Raw genomic sequence first — 19,079 nt, 5'->3', positions numbered from 1 at the left:
TGTTGATTCGGCCGAGGCCTAATTATAGGCAATTTTCTTTGATTGGACGGACAAGATAGTTGAAAGCCGAGCATCCTCTGCACGGCCTCCACCTTCGAGAATTGTTCAACCGGAAGTAGCTACCTCTGCCCAGCTATCTTTATTGGGGTAGGGGGGTGAAGATTCTATACGTAACATGCCCACGGCATACTATTTTGAAGGGCCCCCCACCCCATAATAGAGCTATACCTCCCACCCACCCTAATGGCATTAGCTTGTTAGAGTACGGGCTTTATTGATTGAAGCCTACTACAATAATGACGCTAGGGTGGGGGGCCTAACCTAAGTTGTTTCGCCCCTTCCCCTTTAAATAGTAGGGGGTAGGGCCCAACTACCTTCCTATGAACACCTTGGAACAACTATAGATAGTAGTTCTTTCAGTCCTGACCTAAGCTTAGCCCTTAGCCTTAGCCTTAGAGATATAGGGTAGGGGTAGGGGCCCCTAAAATAGATTATTGTAGGGCCCACCCTGCAGAACAATTCACCCTCATGCACACTTGGGGTAGTCAAAAAACTTGGGGTGGGCACTCATTTAACGCCTAAAATGATATGGGCAGATAGGTAGATAGGGCGGGAATCATAGTTCCCCGAGGGCTAACCTGGTGGGGGTAGCCTCTTTATGGTTCTAACAACGGGAGAAGGGGCAATCAATAGACTCCCTTCAGAAGTAGTTAGTCCTAATGCTGTTTCTCATTAGTTTGGAGAAACTAATCTTGATTCTACTACAAAGATAGAAAAAAACAAAAACCACCTGCTAGTTTTGTGAGCGCTAAAACGAAGAGTTGTTTGTAAATGGAGTGAAAGAATTTTGCGAACAGTGATGGGGAACTTTCTGGTGATTTCATATTGGGGCTTCCATCTGTACTGGATGTGCCCGGTTCGCTGGGGGTGACCACCTCTCCTCCCGTCGGACCACTCTCAACTGGGCCATTCCTGGCCCATAAGATACCCCACTAGAATTCCCACTATCCCACTAAGAACACTACGCCGCGAACTTTTCTAAACTAGATGAAAGTTTCCTTCCTAGCTTTCACTATGCCTATAGATAGTAGGGCTCGCAAATCGTTCGCTGCTCTGGCACCCACACCCTCCTCCAGCATATCTCTCTCAAAGTTTCAAGTGGGTCTCCGCTCCATAGCATAAATCCCACCATGGCATTGACATCATCTATAGTCCGATGCACCATGGCGATGCCCTACCCCTACCCCCTCGGGCAAGGGCAAGGGTCCAACCAACTATAAGACGAAAGCATGCTGGCCAAGTTCCTTTTCAGATTCTATCCCACATCCATCAAAATCTCAATCTTCTTTTCCATTACTAGCCAATCTACTGCAGCGTGAGAAGCGCATATCTCCTCCCAGAAGCTCAACTAGATGGCGAATGCGCCTTCTATATATAGTTGTAATTAAGGTATATTTACATTATTATTATTATTTTATGTGTAGGTACCTTCCCTACTTGAAACACCCATTGCTAGGGCAATTTCGTAATCTATTCCAGAACCTGTAGATCCCTTTGTAAGTGATCAGGGTAGCAGCTTAGTTAGGTGCATGGCCGGCAGAGTTAGAGATAGAGGTGGTTGTAGTTGACTTTGTTGATCCAGTCCTTGGAGCTTTATTAGATTTATTCAATTTATCTATAACCAGTTTACCATGTTAATCCACTAATGGATGGAAGCACTAGTCTCAACAACACCATTGATATCCCCATAGGGGACCCAGAATCAGAAGTTGATCGAGCCTATATCGTGGCATGGCATGCACCTGGAGCAAAGTCATAGGCAAGAGCTTCAATGGGAGAGGCATCACCCGTAGCCATCGTAGTAGCTATAGATCGATTCTCTGCCTACCAGGGCACCTCCAATTAATATACCTCCACGGTGTTTCCCTATGAACACCCTTTCCTATAGTTTCCCACCTGAAACTATAGTTAGGATGGCCCTAAAATAGAGATCGATTCTCTGAGGGGTTGGGTGGGAAACTATATCCTACTGCCCCACACACACGATCAATCTTAGTTCCAGATGTGGCAAGAAATGGGGCTCCAATTGATGCATGGAACCAACCCATATGAACCTTGCACGGGAGAAGCTGCTTCGACCAATGGCGGTGACCAAACCCGAATAGATAGATTCATTGAAGCGGGTGGGTGGGAACTATAGTTGACCGAGCAGAGGAATGAATGTTTGGCCAATGGACTTAGCTCAATTCCTCCATCCAGCCCATACATAGATGATAAGAGACTGGCAACTTCTCCTACCAAATCCACTTCGAATCACTACCTTGATCGGCACCAGCAGAAGGAGTTTAACCACTAGCGATGCTTTATGCCCATGACTTATCCATAAAACAAAGCAGGGAGGGGACAAGGATAATACAGTTTCAGGGAAGGGACTCCTCATCTCCAGAAGGCAACGAAAATATAGCTAACGTTGGGGAGGGAGAAAGTAAACTAGCTCAGCCGGGACTACCACAATCTCACGGGAGCAGGCTTAGCCGGGAGGAAGTGCCGCTTAGCCAATGGAAGGCACTACCCACCCTTATTAGACTAGTTCGTTCAACCATCTAGCCCCATAGAATTGTAGGGCTAACAGCAAAGGCCTATTGTTTCTTTAGGTAGCTGAGAATGCACCAGTGGCCCCCCATAGAATTGTAGGGCGCCTTTAGAATAGTAGGGACCCTTCCATCTCATCGGGGTGGATGGCCTGATGGAGACTTTCTTGAATTTTTGGGGCCCCTACTATTCTAAGGGTAGGGACTGCCCATTAGAATATTATAGTAGGCCCCCCCCACATCAAAACAGACCAATCCAAAACCAATCACGGCATCTCATGTGGTGAAACTAGGCTTCTAGGTTCGAATCAATATCTCTAGGAACTAAATCAAATCGATAACATGCCAAATTCTAGTTTCCTATAAAATGGTAGGGGGCTTTCATTTAATCAACCCGGTACTTGGTATGTTAGATTCTTCACCTTTTTCTTCTTACATGGCATATAAATAAAAATTCAACCTCGATCATGAGCCCTTGGACACCCTGCTGGTTCATCGGGGAGATAGTTGCTGCAGATGCAGGGACTCGATAGTTGGGTGGGCCCTACTATTCTAAGTCATAGTTGAGGCCCCTATAGGGTCTGCCTGCGAAGGGCCATAATTCCCCTAGGCCGCCTGGTAGGGCACTGACTTCCACTTTACTTTAGGAGGATGGTATAACCGAGGAGCCAACTTGACCCAGATAAGAGAATCCCCAACTTTGAGCCCCACCGACCCACCCTGCTTCTCGACCTTCCCCTACTATTTTATGGCCACCGCCCCTACTATTCTATGGTAGGGGGAGATAGTGGAGATAGCGGGCACTCGATCGGGCCGATTTCTCTCCCGTAGGGGTTTTGTATTATATTCATGTCACCATCGGCCACCGGGTTTGTATCCATATTTGCCCTACTATTTATAAGGCTATTGACCCCATCTTGACAGCATCAAATATTGCAAACCTCTGATGATGAGACTGTGCTACCTGTGTCTTCATTCATATGCCTTGTCCACCTCTCAATGTGGAAAGAAAATACAGATATTCACCATGACTGACCTGCAAGCACCTTCTCCATGAATAGAACCAATGTTTCAAATTATTTCAGTGAACTTTATTTAGAACCAGTGGCTATTTTCAAGTTGAAGTTTGGGTTGGGAGGTTCGGGTTAGAATTAGGTCAAAAAGTTGGAGTACGAGGAGAGAGAGTACTTTAGTACATGGAGAGAGAAAAAGTGAAACTCAAACCCAAAACCTTAACCCGTACTTCTCTCTAAAAGTTTTAGTATGTGGAGAGAGAAAAATTGGAGGAGAGAGAGTGAAAATCCAAACCTAAAACCTTAACCCATACTTCTCTCTAAAGGTTTTAGTATGTGGAGAGAGAAAAGTATGCAAAGAGAGGAAGTTTGGATTTTCTTGAGGATTAATCTCTCTCTTTTCAATCAATTAATATAATTAAACTCTCCGTAAAAATGTTGGGGAAACAGCTGGCTCTATCTAGGGACAAGGACTATACAGGATGCTGAAAGAACCCAAAGTTAAGAAATGACAGTGCTTTATCACAAGGGCTATAGAGTCACCCCAAAAGGAGATAAATTCGAGAAAAAGGGACTAAGCACAACAAAAATGGGAACACAACTGAACTGGAAAGAAAAGAAGGCATAACCAAAACTCCTAGCTAAAATATGTACAAGATGGAAGACTACACACCTTACTGATGATAAAGTTTCAAATGTTGCCCATTGTAAGGCAAGGGCGACTGAGTACCACTTAAGTATGACAAAATAAAAGAGTTCTTTCCACATACCTCTTTAATCTAGAAAGAGCCTCTCCATAAAGAGTCAAATTTTCCATGTAAGCCCTTTAGTTCTCGACGTTTATCCCAAAGCAAGACAAGATCACCTTCTTGAAACACCCTCTGCTTAGCTTTCTTATCAAATAACCTCTTAACATGGGCTTGATGTTCTTGAATTCTATTCACAACCAAATCCCTCTCTTCTTCCAACTTGGTCAAATATAATATTCATTTTTGAATAGCATCTTTGAATTCATGATTCTCAATAGCATCTTGTAACTTCAAGGCAGATAATTCTAGAGGAAGAGGAAGAGTTGATTCAGTTCCATATAGTATCTCAAAGGGAGATGATCCTGTTGCTCTCTTCTTAGTGGTTCGATCTACCCAAAGTGCATCATACAGATGTTTATGCCAAGATCTCTTATTGACATCTATCAATTTTCGCATAATGGTCATAATATTTTTATTACTTGATTCTGCCTAACCATTTCCTTGGGCAAAATAATCTAAGGAGTGAGACAGAATGATTCCATATTGATAGCAGAAGGAGGAGATCTCCTGGGAGGAGAATTTGGTAGCATTGTCACTAACAATTTTGTTAGGAACTCCAAACCTAACCAAAATATTTTGCTTAATAAAATTGCACACCACTTCTGAAGTTGTTTGTTTGACTGGAATAGCTTCGACCCACTTTGTAAAATAGTCGGTTGCCATCAAAATGTGAGTGTTTTCGGCAGTGGAAGAAGGATGGCTACGACCGATGAAATCTAAACCCCACTGTTGAAATGGTTCTTCAATCACTACCGGCTTCAATGGAAATGCTGCTAATTGAACTCTTCCTTTGAAATACTGACAAGAGTCTCACTTCTTAACCCATTCTTCTGCATCCTTGAACATCCTGGTCCAGTAAAAACAATTCCTTAAAATTTTGTAAGCCATTACTGATGCTGAGTAATGACCTCCACATGCTTCATTATGGAACAATTGAAGTAACTCCTTTCTTTGTTCAGAATCTACAAATCTCAGAAAGGTGCCGTCTATCCCTTTCTTGTATAAAGCGTCACCCCAAAGAACATACTTCGCAGATTTCAATTTCAAGGTCCTCTTTTCTTTAGGTGATAAGTGAGCAGGACATTCTCCATATGTCAAAAAATAGGCAATATTTGAAAACCAATCATCAACATTGCTAATGAATAAAACTAAAGGCATTTCTTCCTTCGTCTCTTCTTCACCTTTAGAAGATCCTTCTACAATTGCCTTACACAAACCTTTTCCCCTGACAAGCTTTGTAGGTTTGATATTGAGATCATATTCTTGTACTTTAGCTATTCAGGAGGCCCTTTTGTTCACACCAATTTCCTATTGTGTCAAAATAGTCTTCACTGCTGAATTAGGAACAAACACCTTGGAGTAAGAGTTTAGGATGTAAAACCTGAATTGTTTCACTGCTTTGACTAGAGCATAAGCATTCTTCTCGATCAAAGAGTATTTCAATTCATGTTTCTTAAGAGGTATAATCATGAATGCTATTGGGGCCTCAGTATTGTCTTTTTCAGGTTGGGTAAGAATACTAGATAAAGTGTTCTTAGATGCATAACAATACAAATGAAAATATTTAGAAAAATCTGGATAAGAAAGGGTAGGGGCATTAGCAATCTCAGCCTTGATTTGTTCAAAAGAAGCCTTACCTTCTTTTGTCCACTTAAAATTCGTATTCCCTTTCATCATATCCACAATTGACTTTGTTATTTTAGAGAACTCTGGTATGAACCTCCTTATAAAGTTTATCTGCCCAAAGAAAGATCTGACTCCTGGTTTACTCATGGGAAGTGACAACTATTGGATAGCTTTCACCCATTCAGGATCTATTCGAATACCCTCTTTGGAGACAATATGCCCCAGTAGTTTACCTTCTGTCACCCCAAATATAGACTTCTTAGGACTCAGTGAGATGCCTTGAGTTTGACATCGATGTAAGATGGCTTCTAGGTGATGCACATGATCTCTTCTCTATTTTGAAAACACTGTAAGATCGTCAAGATACATCACAATGATCTTATTCTTGAAATCCTTGAATGAATGATCCATGGCTCGTTGAAAGGTGGCCCCAGCATTTATCAAACCAAACGGCATACGATTGTAGGAAAACGTACCCCATGGAGTGGTAAAAGCTATTTTATGTTGATCTTCAGGTGCGACACTGATCTAGTTATAACCAGAGAAGCCATCTAGCATTGACATCAGTTCTGAGCCGGATACCAATTACAGAATATGATCCATAATAGGGAGCCCATAATTATCCTTAAGTGACGCCTGATTCAAATTGCATAAGTCTACACATATTCTTATCTCACCATTCTTCTTCCTATCGGGAACAATATTAGCTACCCATGTTGAATGGTGAATGGGATAGATAATCTTTGCTTTAAGCATCTTATCAACTTCATTGAAAATATCATCAAATACCTTAGGATTGAATTGACTTTGCTTTTTCCAAAAGGGAGTTGAACCAGGTTTCAAAGGAATCTGATGTTTAAATTTCCCATTCATGAATTCTTTTAAATCTTCATAACTCCAAGAAAAAATGTCTTGGTAAGCATTCAACAACTTTGTGAATTCTTCTTTCTCTTCTGGTGTCAAATCTTTTCCTATTAGGACCATCTTTGGGTTTTCCTCAGAACCAATATTTACTTTTTCAAAACCTGAACAATTAGAAGGTTTAGTGTCTTCAACTTTCTCTTTCCTTTTGTCTTCTTTATTAAAAAGACTCTCTAGAGTGACTAATCCTCTCGAGATAACATTACCTTCCAATTGAATAACTTCAGGGTCATCTCCTGGTGTTCCATTATGATTACACGATCCTTCAAATTTCAAGTTTGAAAATGGAGGCCTTCCCTCAAGAAATGCAATGATTTTCCCATCATCATCAAAAACTTACTAGTGTTGATCATTATCAGGCACACTGGGTCTATGAATCATTTCTACTGTGTAAACATCTCTATTGAACTTAGGGTGAGGAATAAGGAGAGAGGCAGAGACTGCAAGACAATCTGGTTTGGAATTTTGTTCACGAGGAATAGCAAATAAAGAAAAAGCATCAAAATGCTCAATCTCATCCCACACTCTATTCCTATATGCCTTCAATTTTTCATTCTTTGTTTGATATTGTTTACATACCTGGTTGACAACTAATTCTGCATCTCCTGATACCTTGAGTTGCTTGATTCCTTTTTCTCTTGCATACTCGAGACCAAGTAGGAGAGCTTCATATTCTGCGGTATTATTGGTGGTCTCAAAAGCTAACTTATAAGCTTTTGGAAATTTCTCTCCTTGTGGTGATATCAACACTATCCCAGCACCTGAACTAGAAGAAGAAGAACTTCCATCAAACTCCATTAACCATAATTCATTGGTTATATCAGGCATGAGAGGTTCAGTTACATCTTATTCATTGGATGTCATCATACACGTTCCATGCCCAATATCAGCATATAATATTTCAGCTCTTGGATCATTTGATTTCAAGACCGTATATTTAGCTTTAGGTTCAGGATTAAGTTTAACCTTTTTATCTCCAAGCGGGATAAGGGCGTGAGATATGTCCATCTTGACCTCACCACCAAGATCTTTGCAAAAAATCCTACTCAAAAACATCCTGTAACTAGCAGGAATATCAGCAACTAGGATATTCAGTTTTAAGTTCTTCTCAGGATGTGTTGCAAGTGCTACTTGAGCGTCTTTTAACTGGCCAACCAGTGGGACTTGTTTCGCCTCCATAGAGTACACTTTTCCAGATGGTTTATTCAAAGAAAGTCCTAAGGCATGGGCTACCTTTGAAGGCATAACATTATCAGCTGCACCAGAATTAATAATACAATTACTTAACTTGCATCCAGCTATATAAAGAGAAACATAGAAAGGGTCAGGTTTATTTGACAAGGATGCTGCAACAAAAGATTCTTTCTCAGTCATGGGACCTTCCAAATTATCTTCTGCCTCTAGAGAGACTTCTGACTCATGGTTGATAGTGATTTTAGGTGAACCTTTTCCTTTACCAACACATTGAATCAACCTTTCTAATTGATGAGGGTTTGCCTTAAGGTAGTCTAACTGAGAAATTTGCACTTTGGTCTTTTTACAATGATCAATAAAATCAAAAGAATCTTCAACAATGGGAGATGTTTTATACTTATCTGTTTCCTTCACTTGTGAAGGTTCTTCCAGAGTATGCTTGCAAGATAGAATCCTCTTAGTAGTCTCATTAGAAGCTTTTTCTTTTGCTTGTTTACTCCATTTTTCTTTGAACGTTTGTCTCCAACTTGGTGTAGCCGTATTGCAAGAATGATTTTTAATATCTTCAGCTTTGTCATTATCAGATTCATATTCTAGAAAATTAATAGAAGAGGTCCCAACTGTGGGTTTTGTTACATCTTCAGGAGCTACATATTCTTCTATTTTCTCCGTTGTTAAATGTATTTGCATGAATCTAGCCATCTCAAGACAACTTGCACTATCATGATCTGTTGTTAGATGAAAATCACACATAGCAGCTTGTTTACTAGATGATGAGGGATGTTCAATGGCTAATCTTGGTGTTGATTGGGGTAGCCACTTAGTCTGTCTATTTTGTTGATATGGCATATAATTCCTCCTTGGAATATCTTGATACAAAGGTGGAGGGTTAGAAGGAAATTTCTTTTTGAGCTATAACAGATCATTAGCCAATTTTTGATATAAAGGATCAGTGGTAGAGATAGGAGCTTGCTGACCTTTTCCCTTTTGTAGATCATGACTCCATTTTCCTGAACTAAGCAAGTCATCTTCCACCTCAATAGCCAAAGTTTGTGCGGCCGCTAGATTAGCAGGTCTTGTCCTTCGTATTTGAAAGCTTACGTCAGAAGTTTGAGCACTGATGAAGAAGGTCATTTAATTTTCTTTAGTGGGTCTTTTGTTGATAGGAATTCAATTCACCGTCTGATTAAAATGAGCAATGAATTCTCGCATGGGCTCATGAATTTCCTTCTTCATTTGAGTCAACTGGGAAAGGAGCAAATGTTCATCTTCAGCAGTCTTAAATCTCCTCTCGAAAGCTTGAATCAAAGTTACCCATGACGTAATTGATCCATCTAGTAGCTGTCCAAACCATTCAGCTGCGGCTTCAGTGAGTGTTTCAACAAAAAGATGGACATAAACATCTTCATGTTGGATTGCAAGAACACCGCTTGCTATAAAGAAAGCACTTATATGCTGATCAATAGTGACTTTTCCGTCATTGGAAAACTTGGGAAGAATTTTTCGAGAACCAACGGGCATGTCATGTAATTGGTTCCCTAAGTCTAGAGAGCCAATAGCAACTCCCCATGGGACCGGTGGCTACGGTGCTTGACGTGCCATAGTCGTAAGAATGATATTAAAGGGTTGCAAATTTATAGCTAAAGGTACAAGAGTACCTGGCAGAATCAAAGCTTGAAAGGCCACAGGAGAAACAGTAGCCTTGGTTGGTGAAGAAGACCTACTAACAGACTTGACCTTTTTCTTCCTCTTAGGAGTAACTGGCTTAAAATCTAACTTTCGAAGGGCTTCAAAATCTTCGTCTACCAAACCCTTTTATCTATCGACTCGGGTGTATGGTTTATCAACCAACTTAGTTGTTATTATTTATTTGCCCTTGAATATGACCAAGATTCTGTCTATTTCTTCTTGGAATGACCACTATTCTTTCAATAACTACAACGTTCTGACCAATAGGGGCTCTTCGCAAGATTTCTCCGAACTCTTCTTCTTCTTCAAGAACTTGATTCACTTGATGATATTCCTGTACACTTCGTCTACACCTCTAGGGTAGAGTGTTCAAGTCTGAGATGATATCTTCTTGGGTGTCTTGAAAGCCGAGGTTCGATTGGAGAACGGGAAAAATGTTCTCATGCAGAAGCACCATTGTACTTCATCACAGGCGACTATCAATCTTTCTGTTTAGTCTCCCTAGCAGAGTCGCCAAAAATCTGTTGGTAAACAGATTTGTCACTAAAGAAATTGCCCAATGGAGTGTATGTGGCAAATTGTTCACAACAGTTGGATAGGCCCTTGATATCCAGCCTTCCTCTGCGTTTAGAGGGACAACTCCCTCATAAGATGAAATTTTAGATTTTTCAATAAAGATAAGAAGAACTTAGAAAATAGGAAGGAAAACCATTGATAGCGAATGCACCACACGCCTTCAACGTTTTTATAAAAATGATGTAAACTATTAATGAGAGCTATCAAGGACTATGCTTAAGAACTTTCACCAACATAATGCTAATTCAACCATCCACAAATACTCACATCATACCATGAAAGTAATCATAGATGAATCAACCCTTTAACAATCCAGATTCCTCGGAGAGAGAATGCTAAATGTACTTCCTTTTATTTCTTGCACCAAGAAAGAAAGAAATAACTGATTACACAAAAACAACAATTGTACATACTTTCCAAAAATTGCTTTATGATCAAAGCATAAGTGTTCCTCTGTATCCAAGTCCAAAATGTCCTTTATTACATTGATTTCCAAGAATTTGTAGCCAATCTAGAATAACCAACTTTTCGGGTTCGTAACTACCCAAAAAGTTAGAGTTTGGACTACTTGAAGATGATTCATAACCAACTCTAACCCTTGAAGCTTAACCACGGTTAGAAAAAGAAAACTAGAGTTAATTCTAAAGTTGACCTTTTTAGAAAATACATCAATAAAATTCTAAGACAACTTTAGACAGAAATACTTCTAACTTTTAATTCTTTGAACTTGTTCCTTGATATGTAGGTGCTACTAGCAACTGAGTCAAGTTTGCCTTGTACACTCTAAATGATTTGATGACTTGAGCCAAAGTTTTGTTCTTAATGATGATTAAACTCTGCATCTTCATCTTACACAACTCATGTCTCTTTCTAATTTCATCCAATTCTGTGACACAACTTGACAAGTTTTGAGTACAGGAGTTCAATGCTACTGAGAGACTGCTCAATTTCATCATAACACTGGCATCTGAACTTTGTTTATTGCCAAGTTCGGTGTTGATTTTTGTTTCTATGCATTTCAAGATGGAAGATATGTCTGGATTTTGAGTATGTTCATTAATAGGAATACCTTCTATGATCATTGGTATTTCTCCCAAGGCCTTCTTTTTCAGTAACTTGCATGAGTTTAAGAATTGTTCTCCTTCACTCAATTGTTCATTCATACTATCATTCTTCCATCGGATGTTTTCCAGCCATATGTCAATTTTCTCTTCTTCTCCAATACTGATTAACTTTAGTGACTTGACTATATTGCTGTCCATGCCTTTAATCTCTACTAAATTGGCATCAATTTCTCTCCAGAATGCTTGTTGTTCCTTGAGAGTGGCCAACTCTTTTTGAATGCTTTGTTGTATATGATCCGCTTTGGTAAATGTACCTTGAACATCTTGAAATAAGCTTGATGCCTGTTCTTTCATGCTTTTTACCCACACTTTCACCATTTTACCATAAGTTTCACATTCTCCTATGTTTTGGATGGTTTCTTCATCAAACATCTTCTTCGGATCTTCTGTACTTTCTGTGAATGAACTAGGATCTAGAAAGGAGTCACCAACCATCAATCTGATGCATGAAGAAAGAGCTTGGACTTGACACTTGAGTTGATTCTTAACTTGCTTATCTCTCCTTGATTGTTCTATTAGGAAAGCAGTTGACACTTGAAAATTGTGTTCTTTCCCTTTACGGGTAGCCCGGCCTAGATGCACTTTAGTGATGCTAAAATCAGATTTATTTGCCTCATTTATGCCCTTCTCTGTGACTAGTTGTGCAATTTCAACATATAAATTACCTGAAGTAGGGTTCATTGCTAGTCTGGAATCCATTTTAGTCTTCTTTATCTTTGTACTTCTGTGCATTAAGTCAGCTACAACATCTAGATTGGGCGCTTCTAATTGAATCATCCTTTTCTTCTTTCTCTCTAAACTTTGTTGTAACCAAGATGTTGAAATACTAGCGGATGAGCCGATTATTGAAGGAACCTGTAAGACTGTAGATGATAAGTTCAAGTTATGCACATTTTCTACAACTGGCTCCTCTTGGATTGCTTCTGTGCTTTCAAGAGACAATGAGCATGAAGGAGATGCTAAGGATTGAATCATCTCATCTACAAATGAGGGTAAAGCATTCATCTCAAGAGCTTCATCAATCATTTGTTGAATTGGCTTTAAGGTTTTCTCCTTGGGTTTTGATCTCTTCTTCCTGGTGACCACGTTGAGTTCACATGCTGATGCTAGATCAACTCATTTATTTGGATCTTCACCATCATCTCCCCCTTGTGTGCTATGTAAAGAGCCTGAGGATGTAGGAATAGAAGATGGAATAGCTGAAACTAATGTTCCTTCTTGAGAAATATTATTATTATTTACACTACTTCTTCCTGTTGACTTAGTAGTAGTGGCTTCTTTGACTTTATTCTTTAACCAAGCCTCAGTTCGTTGAATCACAAAAAAAGTCCTTTCCTTGAGGTCTTTCAGTTCTGGCAGCAACCAATTGGTATATGGCAATTCTAGTAATTGTATCTGCTCAAAGAAGTAAGGATCGATTAAGTCTGACCTGTCCTGCGTTATGCCTGTCACATCCCATCCCATTTTGTAATCAATGATTTGTTGTATTGTAAATCTCATCCAGTCTCTTTTTCTAACTTCAAAATCATTCTCACAATTCGTCCAATAATCTTCCAATGTGGGGAAATGAAGATAGCTAGGTCCAAGTGCCAAGTTATTTTTAACATACCCGCTACCATCAAATGGAAAGCGACTGTAGAAAGAGTGTAGAGTAATGTTCACCATGGATCTCTCAATATTTTGAGCATCCGAAGAAGACAAACAACTACAATGTCCAATGCCAATTGGGAAAGGGATTGATCTTTTGTTCCTGCACTTTTTGTTTACTTGACCAATTTGCCTGTAGACTTCTGAAAGGACCAACCTATCATCTACAAAGTGAGGCAACATGAGAGGACAATCTTGGAAACCTCCGATGCGGATGTAAGTGAATCGAGGATATTGTATGAAGAAGCTACCATAAATACTAATGAGACTGGATGCTTCAGGAGAAATTCGAAGTCCTATGTCTCCTTGTAGTTCCCTGGCAATGAGCATAGAAAAAGCATCATTCAACCTGCGGAAGTGTGCATTGCTTTGTTTCAATTGCAACTGGGGGTAATAGTTATAAACTTGAGTGGTTAAGCTATACTCCCCACAAGGATTTAGACTGGGCCATGACTTCATACTTGCAATTGCGTACATTAGATATGAGGACATGTAAAATCCTTGATTTGCATTGAATCCTGTCAACTGGTAATGGAGAGCATTGCTAATCATTTCTCCCCAATCTATAAATTGTTTCCCAATGGTGATGGTATTAATATACAAAAACATCCAATCTTGAAAATCTTCAGCTGCCTGATTTCCCACCACTCTATTAAGAAGAACTATCATATTAGAAATGTCTTCATTGAAGATATTCCTACGTAACATTCTTGGCAACTGCGATTGTCCTCGCCTGGGTTGATCGAGCCAACTTTTAGCAATAACATTGAGACATGTTTTCTTATTCTGATGGAAATAACCCTGGGCACCTTCTTTAGAAATTTTTGTAAACTCTTCTCTTACTGGCAATCTAAAAGTGATGGATATAGATATTGGGTCCAAACTTGCTACGACATTACCTCCTGCAGTCTTGATGTCCCTCGAATTGTGATCATATGCCTTGATACATTCTAACACCAATTCCACACATTGAATTGCGAGTGGATGTCCTCCTGCATGGGCCAGACCACTTTCCAACGTTCGACGTGCCAGGGGTGATTTATCTTCTTTGCTCATCACCTTCTAGAAGTTTGCAATTTCTAAATGCCCCATCTTTGTGTCAGATATTTCGGGGAGCGTGCTTTTTAGTATTATAGGAGGTTCCTTACCTTGAAAATTATACCTCATATTGTCACCTGTCAAGGGCTGTCCTGGCAATAGCGCGGAGTCAATAGCCACTTTTCTTTATATCAAATTTGATGTTAAATCTTCTTTAATTATAAAAATTCACCAAAATCTTCACTTCACTTTGAGAATCTGACTTTTAGATGCAGCAGGGGCATTTCGTCAAACAATATGAGCGCACCTTTGACTTGGCATTTTGTTGAATAGTTTACATGCATCCGATATTTCCAATGAGCCGGTTGCACTCTAGGAAGATGTGAGTTACTTTATATTCTCTATTTAAGAGCATTGATTTCTCAATGGTTTCTCTAAATATTCCATCCTGCACGGCTACTTATCAACTATGGAGTGTAGAGTTATGGCATGTTATCCCTTGATTTTCATGCTAGCAATATTTCAGACATAGTAAGAATTACTCAAAAGCCCCATTCTCCACCTGTGGCTTGTTAATGTATTCTTCAAACATTATAGTGTTTCCACACGCTAAGTGTCAGTATTCCCTCCTTACTACGTGTAGGATGAATGAAGACATTTTCTCAAACACTTGAAAACTTCCGCTGCCCCTAACTTTCCTTGCTTGTAGCTTTATCCTTGCATGGTTCTCACTTCAACTGCGCTATTTTAGATCAGTCGCTCTTCATTAGAATCAATAGATATAATGTTGGAATGCTGCATCGCTGTTCACGTGCAAAGAAGACGCTTTTGATGTGGTGTTCCAGTGAGCTCGGGAATTCCTCTCGGCTTAATGCATTTCGATTCCACCTTCCTGATGTCACAGACAAGGATGGTATGATTTTTCACAGCGAAGCTTTCTATTATCCTTCTGGCTGATCCGTAATCTCCATATCAATAGCTTCCTGTGTTTTGGATACTATGAGTTGCTTAAGATTGGATTTGAATGGAATGTGCATCTGTATTGAATATGGCATTGTTTCAAACAATTCACATGCTTGATTCAACCTATCAAAGCCGCATTATGTCCCAAGAGGGCAATAAACAAATGATTCACATGCCTGGTTTATGTTGTGAAGCTGCAAATCTCTATTGCATGGATGACTGAGAAACGTGCAGACATATCAATTCATATTTGTCTTGACTCAGCACTGTCAAGAAAGTGGAGACATTAGACGACACTAATTTATTGCCAAGACTTCATTGCTTATCGAGTTTGATTTCTAAAACAGCTTCAAGAATCGTTACTTTATTTGTGTTGATGACAAACCACGGTAATGACAAGTTAATGAAGTAGTTTCTTTTGTCTAGAGCCATTTGTTTGATAGAGAATAAATTTCAATCAAATTTGCGAAGATGGATATATGTGAAACTGGGCTTTGTGAGGGTGGTAGGACTTGTCTGGTATCGTGAGCACCAAATACATCTGTGATTAATGTAGTTACAGCAAAGAGTAATTCAAATGATAGTGGAGATCTATTGCTGTGTGTTTGATTTGGCTCTACTACAACCCCATCTTGACAGCATCAAATATTGCAAACCTCTGATGATGAGACTGTGCTACCTGTGTCTTCATTCATATGCCTTGTCCACCTCTCAATGTGGAAAGAAAATACAGATATTCACCATGACTAACCTGCAAGCGCCTTCTCCATGAATAGAACCAATGTTTCAAATTATTTCAATGAACTTTATTTAGAGCCGGTGGTTATTTTCAAGTTGAAGTTTGGGTTGGGAGGTTCGGGTTAGAATTAGGTCAAAAAGTTGGAGTACGGGGAGAGAGATTACTTTAGTACGTGGAGAGAGAAAAAGTGAAACTCAAACCCAAAACCTTAACCCGTACTTCTCTTTAAAAGTTTTAGTACATGGAGAGAGAAAATTTCGAGGAGAGAGTGAAAACCCAAACCTAAAACCTTAACCCGTACTTCTCTCTAAAGGTTTTAGTACATAGAGAGAGAAAAGTATGCGAAGAGAGGAAGTTTGGATTTTCTTAAGTATTAATCTCTCTCTTTTCAATCAATTAATATAATTAAACTCTCCGTAAAAATGTTGGGGAAACAAGATTCAAAGAAAAAATAAGATAAAAATATGACCACAATGTATTTGTTCCTTCCAGAATCTACCTAAGATAATTTCTATTATTTCCTCCTAAAATCTAAGATATTTTTTATTCTTAATATTCAATTTTATTCTAAACAAAATAATTGACAATAAATTATGATATAATTTATTAAATTAACTGTAATGTAATGATTGAACAATGATATTATAACATAACCAATTGAATATAAATATTAGAAATTGCAATAAGATGATTTAATCCATGAATGAGTTAATTAATTAATGATAACCTAATATTTACCCATTTAATCAATTATATATTAGTCGTACATTATTGACTTAATAATACGTAGCAAAATTTGATAAGTTTACAAAGCAGACGATATTACTTTGTTATTTTGTTACGAATGAGATAATAGATATTAAATATATACAAATATGTGTGAAGACGGCATGCCTGTGGAGACGACCAATAAAATAGTTAGTGTTACTATTTGGAAAAGTTCGCGGTCAGACAAATGTACACTGACGCATCCGTACACTGATCAAATTTGAGAAAACAGTATTCTGACAAATGTACTATAATTTCTCCTGATGCGCATGGGGGGCATGGGTGGCATGGCATACCGAGCCAGTCGAAATAACTGGCTGGGTAGCCGTTGCCGAAAATGAAGAGCAAAATGCTTGCTTAGCAAGTCTTGGGAGGGGCCAGGGCAGACGCTGTCATGAGTCATGAGAAGGACATGAATTCTTTCTTTTGGGTGTTGGAAAGCTTCGAGGAAGGACCCCTCTTTGTGGGGTCAATGGAAGCAGCTTCTGCTTCTGCTTCCACTTGGGAGGATTGTCCTGCGTCAGAAAACCCTATTTAATAGACCTTTTATTAGATCATTGCCCACAATACGAGGAGAATTCGGGAGTTGGATTTTAAGATAAAGGAGTGGGAAAATTCAGTTATTGCATGGCAGCAAAGTTGCAGATGCGAGGTTCCTTCAGTGGAGTCAAAAGAGGATTGAACAAGATTATCTGGGGTAACCTTAGAGACCCTTCAGACACCCACATTTTCCAAAACCCTCTCATTCAGGGAACATTTAGGTATTGTTTAGAAAAATCCCCAATTCTCTTTTGTTTCTGGATATTTCATGGATCCAAACTTGGGTCTCTCGAGATCTTTATATTTGCATATATGTTGTCAGTATGAATTATATAATGAGAGGCACACACCCAATGACCTTAACTTCTTGTTGAATATGCTGCAGATGCAGGGTTTTTGCGACAGCTTTATTTGACAACTAACTTTTGCATTCCTCTAGATATGTTCATGTGGGAAACTCCATTGCTCTGTGGGTCATAGCACAAGTCCTTCAGGTCACTAGGTTTTTTAAGGTTTTCTTCTTTTGTAATCTTAATCTGCTAATCTCTTCTTACTTTCACGCTTTGAACTTGTATCATTCAACCTCCATCTGATGGATGCTGTCCTAGTTTGACCCCTCCTATTGCAAGAAGTGCGAATTGTCCCTCCCAAAGTTCTCACTTCCAAGGCTTCAATGATCCCTATGATCCACACTTCGTTGAGGTCCAACGAAGTCCTAACTATCTTTTAAAAACAAATTATTTGGAAAAGTAGAATTTGAATTCAAGATGTTCTTAATTAGTTTATATGAATTTGCTACAAATAAGTTACATTTGGATTGATAATGTGCTAGTTAAAGAAGGGTCAAATAATTTGGAGGGTCCTCCTTAATTTGAGTCCTAACTGATTCATAAGAAGTGGCTAGACAAAGTTTGAAGTAGCTGTAACTTGGTTTAAGAGGGTGTTTGGAATCAGTCACACCTAGAGTGATGATATGTTGGTCGAATAGGGATCAACAGTTACAACATAGTATTCATTGAATTTTAACGTATATTGAAGGATTTAGTACAATTATTTTTTCAGGAAAGGTGTGCATTCATATGTGTACGAGAAGAATGAAGAGGGTGGTGTTCTTCTGGAGAAGGTACCAGATGATGTAATAATCCAGGCAGAGACTCAGAAGAGCTGGGTGCCACACCCCAAGACTGGTGTCTTTGGTCCTGCAGAGGAACACAGCTGGACAGGTGGCAAGCTTAACCACTCTCAGGACGACAAGACCAGTGAAGAATCAGTTCTTGAGCAACAAGTCTGGTTCCGTCCCTTGGAAGGCCTTGAAAAACAGCCCTACAACTGATGAGTGTAACTCATCATGGGTTTATGTAAATATTGGACATTATACTTGTTTAAGAATAAGCATAAAGCCTGGTGTGGCTCATGGACAAACTCATATCATAGTTTAGTATTCTATTATATATCAGTGATAATACTATTGTTGAAGGATTTAGTGGGTAGAGTATATATCTTTGTCTCAGTAGTAGAATTACTTGAGGATGTGGTGTGTAGAGGCTTCCTCCTCAACCTTTATGTATTGTTATTGGTATTATTAAGTATAATGGTTTCTATATGTAATTCTCTTCAGATTTGCTTGCATATAGTTTCACCTTTCTTTTGTCAGTGGATATTTCCTGACTGCAAATTACAGTTTAATGGACATTTTAATAGTAATTCTGTTTGGGTTTAACATGTTAAATAATCAGACCATATGCAATTTCTATGAGGACTTGACATTGGACTGGACATGACTCTCCATTCTTAGTCGCCTAATAATAGTTATTTTTCTTCCGTCTGAAGAATTACCTTTA

At 39.1% G+C, this 19,079-nt stretch overlaps 1 protein-coding gene across 1 annotated transcript; it reads left to right on the top strand.

The window, feature by feature from the left end:
- The first annotated feature begins 17,221 nt into the window (after nucleotides 1–17,221).
- LOC149554654 (late embryogenesis abundant protein At5g17165-like) lies at nucleotides 17,222–18,841 on the top strand. The gene is made up of 2 exons (XM_089833493.1): nucleotides 17,222–17,459; nucleotides 18,301–18,841. The coding sequence occupies exons 1-2, from the start codon at nucleotides 17,326–17,328 to the stop codon at nucleotides 18,569–18,571; spliced, it is 405 nt and encodes a 134-aa protein (XP_089689619.1). The 5' UTR covers nucleotides 17,222–17,325; the 3' UTR covers nucleotides 18,572–18,841.
- The last annotated feature ends 238 nt before the right edge of the window (nucleotides 18,842–19,079 follow it).

This window comes from Cupressus sempervirens, chromosome 5 (assembly GCF_028749045.1).
Source record: "Cupressus sempervirens isolate cs-2001-9-10 chromosome 5, ASM2874904v1, whole genome shotgun sequence".
Taxonomy (NCBI): domain Eukaryota; kingdom Viridiplantae; phylum Streptophyta; class Pinopsida; order Cupressales; family Cupressaceae; genus Cupressus; species Cupressus sempervirens.
The sequence above is the reverse complement of the archived record's forward strand: the minus strand, read 5'-3'. Positions and strand labels throughout refer to the sequence as shown.

Coding starts and splice junctions, on each gene's coding strand:
- LOC149554654 (XM_089833493.1), top strand. CDS start 17,326: ATGGCAGCAAAGTTGCAGATGCGAGGTTCCTTCAGTGGAGTCAAAAGA. Junction 17,460..18,300: donor CTCATTCAGGGAACATTTAG/GTATTGTTTAGA, acceptor TTATTTTTTCAG/GAAAGGTGTGCATTCATATG.